Consider the following 13,513-nt stretch of genomic DNA (forward strand, 5'->3'; position numbering starts at 1 on the left):
ATGCTGGGTGCTAAACATATATTTGAAACTAGTGCAAATGTAGGTGCAACAATAATAATAATAAAAAAAAAATTATATATATATATATATATATATATATATATATATAAATAAATGTGCACTATAACCCAGATTGCTGAAAACAATGCGTTTATTCAGGATATACACTTGTATTTTATCCTGAATAAACTCATTGTTTAAGCAAGAGAATGAGCCGTTGCAACTTTGTGGATCCTCCCATTGGGCTCTCCCCTGCCAGCCGGTAGTGTGACCCTTGGTCCGGAAGTACAGTACTCGTTCCACAGAGGGATACTGTACCAAGAAGTTAAAGCTGCCGCGAGATAGCCCGCCATGATTGCCAAACTGATGCAATCATAAGTGCTGCGGTCTATTTCTGTCCCTATATCAGTTTTCTAATGAATGTGAACAAGGGTTAGTGTAGCAGATAAGTATATAATGCTCTATTTACCGCAGCTCCTGCTGTTTAAAGAGATCCGGACTGTTTCTTCAGCACATTTATGCTTTACATGTTTCCTTTTTTTTCGGTTGCTTGAGTTCCGGATAATTGAAATTCTACTGTGTATGTATGTATGTATGTATGTATGTATGTATGTATGTATGTATGTATATATATATATATATATATATATATATATATATATATATTATATACATACACAATGTTTAGAAGATGTTCAACTGCACGCAAGAATAAATCTTATTTAAAGCTATAGTGTCATAAATAGCATGAAACACAATCAAATGCGATACACTGCAAAAATATACAGACGCAAAAGTGAAACAATATAGCAAAATACAAACACTGTGATGTGTTATTGTGAATGTTCAATCAATGATGATAGTTCATAAAAACTTAAAAGTGCAAATCTGTCCCAATGATTCCAAGGGTACACTCCACAAAATCTCAATGTAGGCGGCAGACTGCTTTTTCCCAAAGCTTGCTGGATTCAAGTAGGATTATCTAAAGAGTATCAAAGAAGAAGAAGAAGAAGAAGAAGGCGCAACCATAGTCCACAGTGGAGGCTGCATGTGAGCTATTTTGCGTTTTCAATACCACAGTTCTGCAGCGATACATTGTCTCTGGTATTGGCAGTCGACCAAGGTCACAAGCCATTTGGAACATACGAGGGAAACTTGTGTGGACGACTTCTAAGAGTCCAGGAGGCATTTGTAGCACTTCTCAAGTGCTTGGAATCTTGTAAGTACATGATCATCTCCGCTGATATGAGTTTGAACTACTGATTGTGCACTATGGTGGCGCCTTCTTCTTCTCTTTGATACTCTTCAATGGATATGAAACCCAAAAAATTTCTTTCAGTATTCAGATAGAGCATGTCATTTTTAGCAACTTCCTAATTTACTTTTATTAGCAAATTTTCATTGTTATATTGGTAACTTTTGTTGAAAAGCAGGGATGTATGCTTATGAGCGGCCTATTTGATCACTATATGGCAGCAATTTTGCGAGAATGTTATCCATTTACAAAAGCACTAGATGCATGTAATACTCCAGATGCCTGTCTTTCATAAAGAAAACAGTGTATGCTACATTTTGCATTTCACATGAAACACCCTAATCCCTGTTCACCCACAAAGGCATCTATACCTTCTTCTTTCGCACAGACTCAGTTACTCTACTTTTCTCATTAACATCACTGAAGACTACTACCCTCCTTTAGGTATCTGGGTAATCTCTGTGAGGCAATATCCTGTCTCATATTGTTTCCCCCTATTAAATTTTACTGTGTAACCAAGATCATTGTTCACTTTTTATTTTATAGCTTCTTGCCATCATCATTCCATTACCTTATGGTCTTCAATTCATGCAGAGGCTAACAGACTTGTTTGACTGCCACTTACATTCAATTCAGCTGTATTTTAACATTATTCACTTGTGTATTCTTTTTTATACATAAAAAATAAATAAAAATAATAATAAATCACGATTGCCACTGTATTTTGTATTGTGATTTTTTTTAACAAAAGAAACAAAAACCCCAAAAAGATTAGTCTTATTCAAATCATAGGTTTAATTTTGCCTTTAATTTATAACATTTTACCTTGCATTTGGACAAGAAACTCTGTTTTAATTCGTCGCGCAGCTTCACTTTCATTCTCACTTCTCGACCCACAAAGGGAATCAACTTCATCAATAAAAATGATGGAAGGCTTGTGTTCCCTGGCAAGCTGAAATAAATTCTTTACCAACCTGTAATACAGATATTATTATTATTAAACTAAAAACAAATATCAAGAATTTAACAGAATATTTAACCCAAATTCTTTCTTTCTTTCACGATTCAGATAAGAGTATGCAATTTTTAGCAACTTTCTGATTTACTTCTAGTATCAATTTTTCTTCACTCTTGGTATATTTATTTGAAAGAAAAAAAAAAAAACTACAAAAAAAAAAAGACAGGAATGTAAAGCTTAGGAGCAGGACCATTTTTGGTTCAGAACACTGGGTAACATTTGCTGATTGGTGGCTACGTTTAGTCAGTCAGTAAGCGCTACCCAGGTGCTTATGATACTGATGCCTTCAATGTCATTATCTTATTTTAACCCCTTACAAGTATTAGTTAGTGAAGCCCTGACCCTTAACACTGGATGCCATCTTGGAGCTTATATTTGCTATGTAACTTATAAACTGTGCACAAATACTGCAAAAATGTAACACTTCCGCTCTCTATTAAGTTAAACTGAAGTTAACGGCACCGCTGTCAAAAAGCCTGTAACATTAAAGATATGCGAAAGTGCACTGCTTCTGTCACAGGATGCAACAATACATTAGCTACATAGATGGCCGCACCCAGTACAAAATGCAAAGCTTTACCAACTGGATTCTGCAATGATTTAAAGTAAGAGAACAGCTTTAAAGAGAGCGGAAGGTACAAGAGGGAAAACAAAAGCATAGTACATAGTAACAATGCTACTATAGTTGTAATACAGCTGCTTCATGAATATCATTTGCAGGATCAAATGAGCAAGGCTGCAACTGATCAGGGCATTCATCTCATGATACATTTTACACTAGGCATTATTCCATTGCTGCTCATTAAAGACAAGGCATCATCTTAATTGAACACCACGACTGAGAATGCTAAAAGTAACAACTACCAGACCATGCAGTATATGGCTTTTCACTTTGATTTCAGCAATGTTTCCATCTGTGTATTTACACATGGAAGTCAAAATTAAGCCTTAAAGGGCCATGATACCCAAATGTTGAAACACTTGAAAGTGCTGCAGCATAGCTGTAAAAAGCTAACTAGAAAATATCACCTAAACAGCTCTATGTAAAAAAAAGATATTTTACCTCAAAAGTTCCTTAGTAGCCACATCCCATTGTAAAGGATTTCTAAGCAGCAAATCAGTATGTCTGTCCCAGGACAGCAGAAGGAGCGAGCTTTCGTGCACACTCATCTTATTTCCCTATTTAGTGTAAGGAAGTTTACAAAGAACTCTCATGAGAGTTAAGTGAAATCTCATGAGATCACAGTAAAAGAGTTCATGACCTCAGCACTGCTGATGCTGATTGGCTGCTGTTCATTTCTTCATTTTTTTTTTTTTTTTTACCTGCAGCTGGGAGCAGCTGAGTATAACTTTTTACACAGAACTTACTCTGCTGAGCTGAGGAGATTGTGAGGTAAAATATCTTCCTTTTTTACATAGAGATGCTCAGGGGATATTTTCCTGTCAGCTTTTTACAGTTATACTGCATCAGTTTCAAGTGATTTAGCATATGAGTATTATGTCCCTTTAATGATTTATAAAAAGCTTGAAATGTAACCCATAAAACAAACTTCACTTCTATTATCAAATGTTTGTTGTTCTCTTGCAATCCTTTGTGGCTATGTAGTTCCCTTTCATGATAACATATCTTAAACACTATAAGAGAAAAAAAAACAAAACATGCCCAGGTCCTACTTTAGTTTGGTCTCATGGAAATAAGCAAAGTTTCAACAAATGATACCAAGAGAAAGAGGTAAACTGGAAAGCATATATCTCCTCTGTGAAAAGCAAAACTGGGCTAAAAGATATATATTATTATTATTATTATTATTATTTTTTTGCAAGGACTGTTTGATGTTTAATTTTGACTACCATGTCTCTTTAAAAGTAAAATACTATACATATTGACTAAGCAAAACTATGTGTATTTATTTTTAACTAGATTTACTTACTTTTCACTCTCTCCTAACCATTTTGACACAAGGTCAGAGGAAGAAATGGAAAAGAATGTTGAGTTGTTTGCTTCGGTAGCTACAGCCTTAGCTAAATATGACTTTCCTGTTCCAGGAGGTCCAAATAGGAGAATTCCTCTCCATGGTGTTCTCTTGCCTAAATAAAAGATTAGTATATGACCGCTTGATAAGGACAACGTGTTTGTGTAAGTAAGCAATAGCACATATTCAAAATACACAAAGCTATTACTGAATAAAACCAAAACACTTTCACTTTAGTGCAGTTATCCATAAAGCACACAACAATTATTTTAATGAGCAGAAGGTGTAAGACATTTTTTTACCTGTGAAAAGATGAGGGAATTTTATTGGTAAAATAACTGCTTCCTTAAGGGCTTCCTTAGCCCCTTCAAGTCCAGCAACATCGCTCCATTTCACATTTGGTTTCTCCATGACTATGGCACCTTCACAAATAAAAAAAATAAAATATGTAAAATCATGAGTACAGCAGAGGAAATAAAACAATCAGACATATACATAACAGGCTCCCTGGAGTGACACTTCCACTCCCAGAAATTTTTTTTTTAGGGTTGATCCTTAGTGATAAAGAGTGTAAATGGTTAAAATAAAATGATATCCAGCGATAGAAAGTGTGTTCAAAATATTGTTAGAAAAATGTAACTTGCCTACTAAAGGAAAAATAAAAGTGTTACCTTGAAGTTGATTCTGTAATTTCTTTTTTTCTGGGTCTTCTGCATCTCCATCATCACTCTCATTCCTTAAAAATAAAAACATCATTGTATATGAATTAACAAGACAAAAAAAAAAAAAAAAAAAAGATGATGATGCACATTCTAAAAAGTAAAAGAAGAAGAATTCAAATGTCTTTTGAACAGAAATATGCAAACAAACGTTTCTCAAATCATAAATATGTAATGCAATAAGCCTGCATAAATATGAGGTTTTGAGGACCTTTTTTTTTTTTTTTTTTAAATAAAAACATTGTTTAGTGATCAAGGCTTAACTATACCACAGACAGGGTCGGCTCTAAGGGGGGGGGGGGGGGGGCATTGCCCCCCCAAATAGAATGCTGTGCCCCCCAGGGCAAAATAAGTGATTTTTAAATTTTTTTTTTTTTTTACATTTTAAAAGTGACGGAACGTCCAGGGTCCCAAATGTCGCATCAACCATTTGCAGCCACTGGACCCTGGAGATCCACCACTGGAGGGCCCAGCTAATCTCTTTACTCTCCTCTATTTACAATCAGATAACAAATAAAGTTGCATTTCCCTGCTGGTGCTCTCACAGTTAACCTAGGGCTTGCAATGCCCCTCCTCCTGCTAGCCCACTTACTACAGAGCTGAAGTGAGATGATGACATCATCAGACCTCTGCAGGAAGTGCTGGGAGAAGCTAATAGTCAGTGAGAGGGAAGGCAGAAGTAATTTTGTGAAAACACAGCCGTATAACCAATGTGTGTGTGAGAGTAGTATCCCTTCCCTATTGTCCTTTATATCCTGGCAGCCACAGATAAAGAAGCAAATTGGGAATTCCTTTGTTTCCCCACTGCAGGTCACACAAAACAAGTGTGTATTGTGCCTGCTTTATCTGCAGTGATCAGAGTAAAATGTGTGTCTGAGTATAGGTGCTCAAATACACACACTTCAAATGTAGCTGTGGGACAATGAGTGAAATAGCCTTATGTTTATTATTTACATGTTTCAAAACATCTCCTATTTGTCCCCAAGGTTGTTTTATTATATATATATATATATATATATATATATATATATATATATATATATATATATATATATATATATATACACACATATATACACACACACAATACACACACTGTGTGTGTGTATATATATATATATATATATATATATATAAAAAATAATATATATATATATATAAAATATATATATATATAAAATAATAATATAATAATAATAATAATTATATATATATATATATATATATATAAAATAATAATATAATAATAATAATTATATATATATATATATATATATATATATATATATATATATATATATATATATATATACATATACATACATACATACATATATACCGTGTGTATGTGTGTGTGTGTGTGTGTGTGTATGTGTCCACTGGCTGTGTCATATGTGGGAGACATTCCTGAGATATGACCAATGTAACCCCGGCACTGCCATAAATCTGGTAAATGTAACTGCTGCGGCACTGCCAGACATCTTATAAATGTAACCCCTATACTCCTTGAGATATGACACATGTAACCGCTGCACTTCCAGAAATATAAACTCCTGCACAGCCAGAGATCTGATAAATGTAACCCCTGGACTGCCACAGTAGGTCTGCTCTTATTTTGACTCTCATACATGCTTTTTAAAAGCGTGCCCCCTCGTGAAAAAAAAATGTCCCCCCATTTCATTCGTTCTGCAGCCGACCCTGACCACAGATCAAATGTAATCCCATAAAAGTATATATTTCCTAAAGTTAACTGTTAAAACTAACAGAAAACAGGACTGTATTCCTGCCTCGTAACATTAATTTGGTAGGTCTAGAACTAAATGATGCCATCAAAGAACTCTCAGATCAATATAGCTGCATGCTGCTTCCTGTAATTGTATAAACTGTCCTTTAGGATGGTAGCTGATTACAGGCAGGGAAGCCTTTTAGGAAACCTTATGACACAGGTTTGTACACAGGAGAATTAAATATATTTAATTAAAATAGATAATAATGGCTAAAAAAAAATTAGTTACATTAAAAACAAAAGCACAACAAAAAAAAAAACCAAAAAAAAGAAACACAACAACAACAACAAACTGCTGTCCCATCCCTTACCTAACTCTACCAGACTGCAAGTAGGAAGTGATCAGAAAATGTTGTCAGCCAGGTGGCATCATGAAGTAGCTTGGTGGAGGCAGTGTAATACTTTGCAATATTATAACATTTTCTGTTATTTATAATTGTTACTAGAAAATATCACCTGAACATCTTTTTTAGGAAGATATTTTACCTAAAAAGTATTCACACCCAATTGTAAAGAGACTTTAACCCCTTTACCCAATACAACTTATATATACACGTCATGCGGTACCAAGCCCATTGCACCGCATAACATATATACCTAATACTAGCAGACTGTCTACCAATACCAATTAGCAGCCTTCCAATTACCACAAAGCAATGCATACCTGCTACTTCTGAACAAATGGGGCCCCAGAGAAGCTTTTACATCAATTTGTGTTATAACTGCACAAGCTGTATATTAAATAATTTCAGTGAGAAACACAAAGTTTGTGAAAAAGTTAACTATTTTGTTTTTGTATGATCGCACTTAGTGGCGAAACAGTGGCATCAAATATACCAAAAGGTGCCTAGCTCAATACCTTGGGTTTTCGACTAAAAAAAATAAAATCAAGAAAAGCTCTATTTCCGTTTAAATGGGGGGATAGCAAAAATGCTAAAAAAAACCTTCGGTATTTTGTGTGTTTTTCTCTGGAATTCCGGTATTGAAGGGGTTTAGCAGCCAATCAGGATGCTAGTCCCAGGACTTTAATGGGAGTTTGCATATGACATGTGCAGGCACAGTCATGTTGTTCTCCTATTCAGTTTATGGAAGATTACTACGAACTAACAAAATTTCAGTGAAATCTCAGGAGATCACAGCAAAGCACAGCATGACTTCAGCACATCTCATGCTGATAGTTTATATATTTTATTTTTTTCAAATTGCTGCTGGAGTATACTTTTCACACAGCACTTACTCTGGTGAGCTGAAGGAATTTTTAGGTAAAATATCTTCCCTTTTAATATAGAGATGTTCAGGTGATATTTTCATGTCAGCTTTTTAGAGATATGCTGCATCACTTTCAAGTGATTTAGCATACGAGTATTATGTCCCTTTAACTAAACAAATTGATTTAATGATAAATTTGAATATTAGTTACAATAGCTTAATATTAGCTTACATTTTAGCTGGGTGGTTCGTAAAATCAGCAGGGTGGTGTGCCTATTAAATAGGCCCTGGGAAGAACACTGGATTTGCTTATTTGTCCTATAACCCTGGAAGCCCTCTTCCAGAAGGATGTTACATTAACATGCTTGGTATGGCACAAAATAAATATGTCATGGTTCAGACAGATCATGCAATTTAAAGTGGCCTTTCAACTTACTTTATTATCAAATTTACATTGATCTCACAGATACTTAGGTAGGCTCAGGAGCAGCAATGCCATACTGGAGCTAGTTGGTGGCTACAGATGTGCCTCCCGTCATTGGCTTGCCAGATGTGTTCAGTTACATCTAGTGCACTGCTGCTCTCTAGATGATATTACATTTGCAACTTTGCAGGGTTTGAATACCTTTCTAAGCAAGCAATAACACAACAGCATTTTCTTTTTGCACTGCTATGTCCCTTTTAAGTATTTGTTTTTGTCACTAAACGTATAATTTACTTTTTTTATTATTCCATATTTCCAGCAAATCTATCAAAATCTAAATGTTATAATATACTAAGTAAATAAATCACATATAGCATACACACTAATATCAAGTAAAGATTTCATTTAAAGCACTATGTTTGACCACACTTGCACAGCTTTTGGGCTGTGTAGTTTTTCTATAAAATCATATGTGCATGTAGAGCGCAGATTTAAAGCCATGCTTACCCTTTGTCATCACGTGTAGAGCCACCTTCTTTCACTGGTTTTGACGGCATGGGCGATTTCTCTTTTTTCTTTAGATATGCTTTCAGCTGCTCTGCTCGGTCTAGATATTCTACACACTTTGCTCTAATGCTCTGTTTTGCCTTATCACCTTGTGTATCATCTGAAATGAAAATGAAATATAAATGTGAAATGCAAGTAATTGTCTTATCGTCCTCAGCTATTCATATACCTCATACTACTAAAATCTCTCAAGACTATGACATCTATCTTGAAAATGAGATGGACACAACGTAATACTTAAAACCTCCTGTTCATTCAGTGTTTGTACTTTATCTTATACCTTTTCTCATGTCCTTTATCCACTATCACTCACACTTTGTTAATCTCTTACCACTGGTGCATTACCTATGACCTTTAACTACTTGATAATTAAGTAGAATATGCCGTTGTCCTCCCCTTATTTTTCTTGTGTGGAAGACAACATGTCATCCTCATGTGCACACTAAATTCACTTCATTCATAAGTGGCAGAATAAGGGGTTACTGAGGTTTCCGATGTAAAGGGCTGACATCACAGTATGCAATAGTCAGAAGCACACACACTATATATATATATATATATATATATATATATATATATATATATATATATATAGTATTAGGAGAAAGAAAAACGAGGAACTGCAAACTCTATTCCAAAGTGGTTAATTTAATGAACAGACAAGTGGAAGACACAGTCACAGTGTGCAGGGCTGGATCTGACGCGTTTCCCGCATGCTCACATGCGCTTCATCAGAGATCTAACGGTGTTCACCTGCTGTCAGGTTAAATACTGGTATTAGCCAATAGTGTGTAAGTAAAGCCTAATTAGTGTTGGGTGAACGAACATTGTGTACAAATGTTAAGTGCAAAAAAAATCAAAAAAGTGTGAAGCTTTCAAAAAAAAAAAAAAAACATAATTTATGCTTACCTGATAAATTCCTTTCTTCTGTTGTGTGATCAGTCCACGGGTCATCATTACTTCTGGGATATAACTCCTCCCCAACAGGAAATGCAAGAGGATTCACCCAGCAGAGCTGCATATAGCTCCTCCCCTCTACGTCAGTCCCAGTCATTCGACCAAGAATCAACGAGAAAGGAGTAACCAAGGGTGAAGTGGTGACTGGAGTATAATTTAAAAGATATTTACCTGCCTTAAAACAGGGCGGGCCGTGGACTGATCACACAACAGAAGAAAGGAATTTATCAGGTAAGCATAAATTATGTTTTCTTCTGTTATGTGTGATCAGTCCACGGGTCATCATTACTTCTGGGATACCAATACCAAAGCAAAAGTACACGGATGACGGGAGGGATAGGCAGGCTCATTATACAGAAGGAACCACTGCCTGAAGAACCTTTCTCCCAAAAATAGCCTCCGAAGAAGCAAAAGTGTCAAATTTGTAAAATTTGGAAAAAGTATGAAGCGAAGACCAAGTTGCAGCCTTGCAAATCTGTTCAACAGAGGCCTCATTCTTAAAGGCCCAAGTGGAAGCCACAGCTCTAGTGGAGTGAGCTGTAATTCTTTCAGGAGGCTGCTGTCCAGCAGTCTCATAGGCTAAACGTATTATGCTACGAAGCCAAAAAGAGAGAGAGGTAGCAGAAGCTTTTTGACCTCTCCTCTGTCCAGAGTAAACGACAAACAAGGAAGAAGTTTGGCGAAAATCTTTAGTTGCCTGCAAGTAGAACTTGAGGGCACGAACTACATCCAGATTGTGTAAAAGACGTTCCTTCTTTGAAGAAGGATTTGGACACAAGGATGGGACAACAATCTCTTGATTGATGTTCCTGTTAGTGACTACCTTAGGTAAGAACCCAGGTTTAGTACGCAGAACTACCTTGTCTGAGTGAAAAATCAGATAAGGGGAATCACAATGTAAGGCTGATAACTCAGAGACTCTTCGAGCCGAGGAAATAGCCATTAAAAACAGAACTTTCCAAGATAACATTTTTATATCAATGGAATGAAGGGGTTCAAACGGAACACCCTGTAAAACGTTAAGAACTAAGTTTAAACTCCATGGTGGAGCAACAGCTTTAAACACAGGCTTGATCCTAGCTAAAGCCTGACAAAAGGACTGGACGTCTGGATTTTCTGACAGACGTCTGTGTAACAAGATGGACAGAGCTGAAATCTGTCCCTTTAATGAACTAGCTGATAAACCCTTTTCTAAACCTTCTTGTAGAAAAGACAATATCCTAGCGATCCTAACCTTACTCCAGGAGTAACCTTTGGATTCGCACCAGTATAGGTATTTCCGCCATATTTTATGGTAAATCCTTCTGGTAACAGGCTTCCTAGCCTGAATCAGGGTATCAATAACCGACTCAGAAAAACCACGTTTTGATAAAATCAAGCGTTCAATTTCCAAGCAGTCAGCTTCAGAGAAGTTAGATTTTGATGTTTGAATGGACCCTGTATCAGAAGGTCCTGTCTTAGAGGTAGAGACCAAGGCGGACAGGATGACATGTCCACTAGATCTGCATACCAAGTCCTGCGTGGCCAAGCAGGTGCTATTAGAATTACTGATGCTCTCTCCTGTTTGATTTTGGCAATCAATCGAGGAAGCAGCGGGAAGGGTGGAAACACATAAGCCATCCTGAAGTTCCAAGGTGCTGTCAAAGCATCTATCAGAACTGCTCCCGGATCCCTGGATCTGGACCCGTAGCGAGGAAGTTTGGCGTTCTGGCGAGACGCCATGAGATCTATCTCTGGTTTGCCCCAACGTCGAAGTATTTGGGCAAAGACCTCCGGATGAAGTTCCCACTCCCCCGGATGAAGAGTCTGGCGACTCAAGAAATCCGCCTCCCAGTTCTCCACTCCCGGGATGTGGATTGCTGACAGGTGGCAAGAGTGAGACTCTGCCCAGCGAATTATCTTTGATACTTCCATCATTGCTAGGGAGCTTCTTGTCCCTCCCTGATGGTTGATGTAAGCTACAGTCGTGATGTTGTCCGACTGAAACCTGATGAACCCCCGAGTTATTAACTGGGGCCAAGCCAGAAGGGCATTGAGAACTGCTCTCAATTCCAGAATGTTTATTGGAAGGAGACTCTCCTCCTGATTCCATAGTCCCTGAGCCTTCAGAGAATTCCAGACAGCGCCCCAACCTAGTAGGCTGGCGTCTGTTGTTACAATTGTCCAGTCTGGCCTGCTGAATGGCATCCCCCTGGACAGGTGTGGCCGATGAAGCCACCATAGAAGAGAATTTCTGGTCTCTTGATTCAGATTCAGAGTAGGGGACAAATCTGAGTAATCCCCATTCCACTGACTTAGCATGCATAATTGCAGCGGTCTGAGGTGTAGGCGTGCAAAAGGTACTATGTCCATTGCCGCTACCATTAAGCCGATCACCTCCATGCATTGAGCTACTGACGGGTGTTGAATGGAATGAAGGACGCGGCATGCATTTTGAAGTTTTGTTAACCTGTCTTCTGTCAGGTAAATCTTCATTTCTACAGAATCTATAAGAGTCCCCAAGAATGGAACTCTTGTGAGAGGAAAGAGAGAACTCTTCTTTTCGTTCACTTTCCATCCATGCGACCTTAGAAATGCCAGAACTAACTCTGTATGAGACTTGGCAGTTTGAAAGCTTGAAGCTTGTATTAGAATGTCGTCTAGGTACGGAGCTACCGAAATCCCTCGCGGTCTTAGTACCGCTAGAAGGGCACCCAGAACCTTTGTGAAGATTCTTGGAGCCGTAGCCAATCCGAATGGAAGAGCTACAAACTGGTAGTGCCTGTCTAAGAAGGCAAACCTTAGATACCGGTGATGATCTTTGTGGATCGGTATGTGAAGGTAAGCATCCTTTAAATCCACTGTGGTCATGTACTGACCCTCTTGGATCATGGGTAAGATTGTCCGAATAGTTTCCATTTTGAACGATGGAACTCTTAGGAATTTGTTTAGAGTCTTTAAATCTAAGATTGGCCTGAAAGTTCCCTCTTTTTTGGGAACCACAAACAGGTTTGAGTAGAACCCTTGTCCTTGTTCCGACCACGGAACCGGATGGATCACTCCCATTGTTAACAGATCTTGTACGCAGCGTAGAAACGCTTCTTTCTTTATCTGGTTTGTTGACAACCTTGACAGATGAAATCTCCCTCTTGGGGGAGATAATTTGAAGTCTAGAAGGTATCCCTGAGATATGATCTCTAGTGCCCAGGGATCCTGAACATCTCTTGCCCAGGCCTGGGCGAAGAGAGAGAGTCTGCCCCCTACTAGATCCGGTCCCGGATCGGGGGCTCTCGGTTCATGCTGTCTTTGGGGCAGCAGCAGGTTTCCTGGCCTGCTTGCTTTTGTTCCAGGACTGGTTAGGCTTCCAGCCTTGCCTGTAACGAGCAACAGCTCCTTCCTGTTTTGGTGCAGTGGAGGTTGATGCTGCTCCTGTTTTGAAATTCCGAAAGGGACGAAAATTAGACTGTCTAGCCTTAGCTTTGGCCTTGTCTTGAGGTAGGGCGTGGCCCTTACCTCCCGTAATGTCAGCGATAATTTCTTTCAAACCGGGCCCGAATAAGGACTGCCCCTTGAAAGGTATATTAAGTAATTTGGACTTAGAAGTAACATCAGCTGACCAGGATTTT

At 37.8% G+C, this 13,513-nt stretch overlaps 1 protein-coding gene across 1 annotated transcript in view; it reads right to left on the bottom strand.

Moving 5' to 3' along the window:
- Positions 1-13,513, bottom strand: part of VPS4B (vacuolar protein sorting 4 homolog B) — a 122,764-nt gene that overhangs the window by 43,979 nt on the left and 65,272 nt on the right. The window contains exons 3-7 of the mRNA XM_053714644.1: positions 8,892-9,051; positions 4,918-4,982; positions 4,549-4,668; positions 4,205-4,361; positions 2,081-2,229 (exon numbers count right to left, since the gene is read on the bottom strand). Of these exons, the coding sequence (XP_053570619.1) occupies positions 2,081-2,229; positions 4,205-4,361; positions 4,549-4,668; positions 4,918-4,982; positions 8,892-9,051 (651 nt within the window). The remainder of the gene's footprint in view (positions 1-2,080; positions 2,230-4,204; positions 4,362-4,548; positions 4,669-4,917; positions 4,983-8,891; positions 9,052-13,513) is intronic.

This window comes from Bombina bombina, chromosome 5 (genome assembly GCF_027579735.1).
Source record: "Bombina bombina isolate aBomBom1 chromosome 5, aBomBom1.pri, whole genome shotgun sequence".
NCBI lineage: Eukaryota > Metazoa > Chordata > Amphibia > Anura > Bombinatoridae > Bombina > Bombina bombina.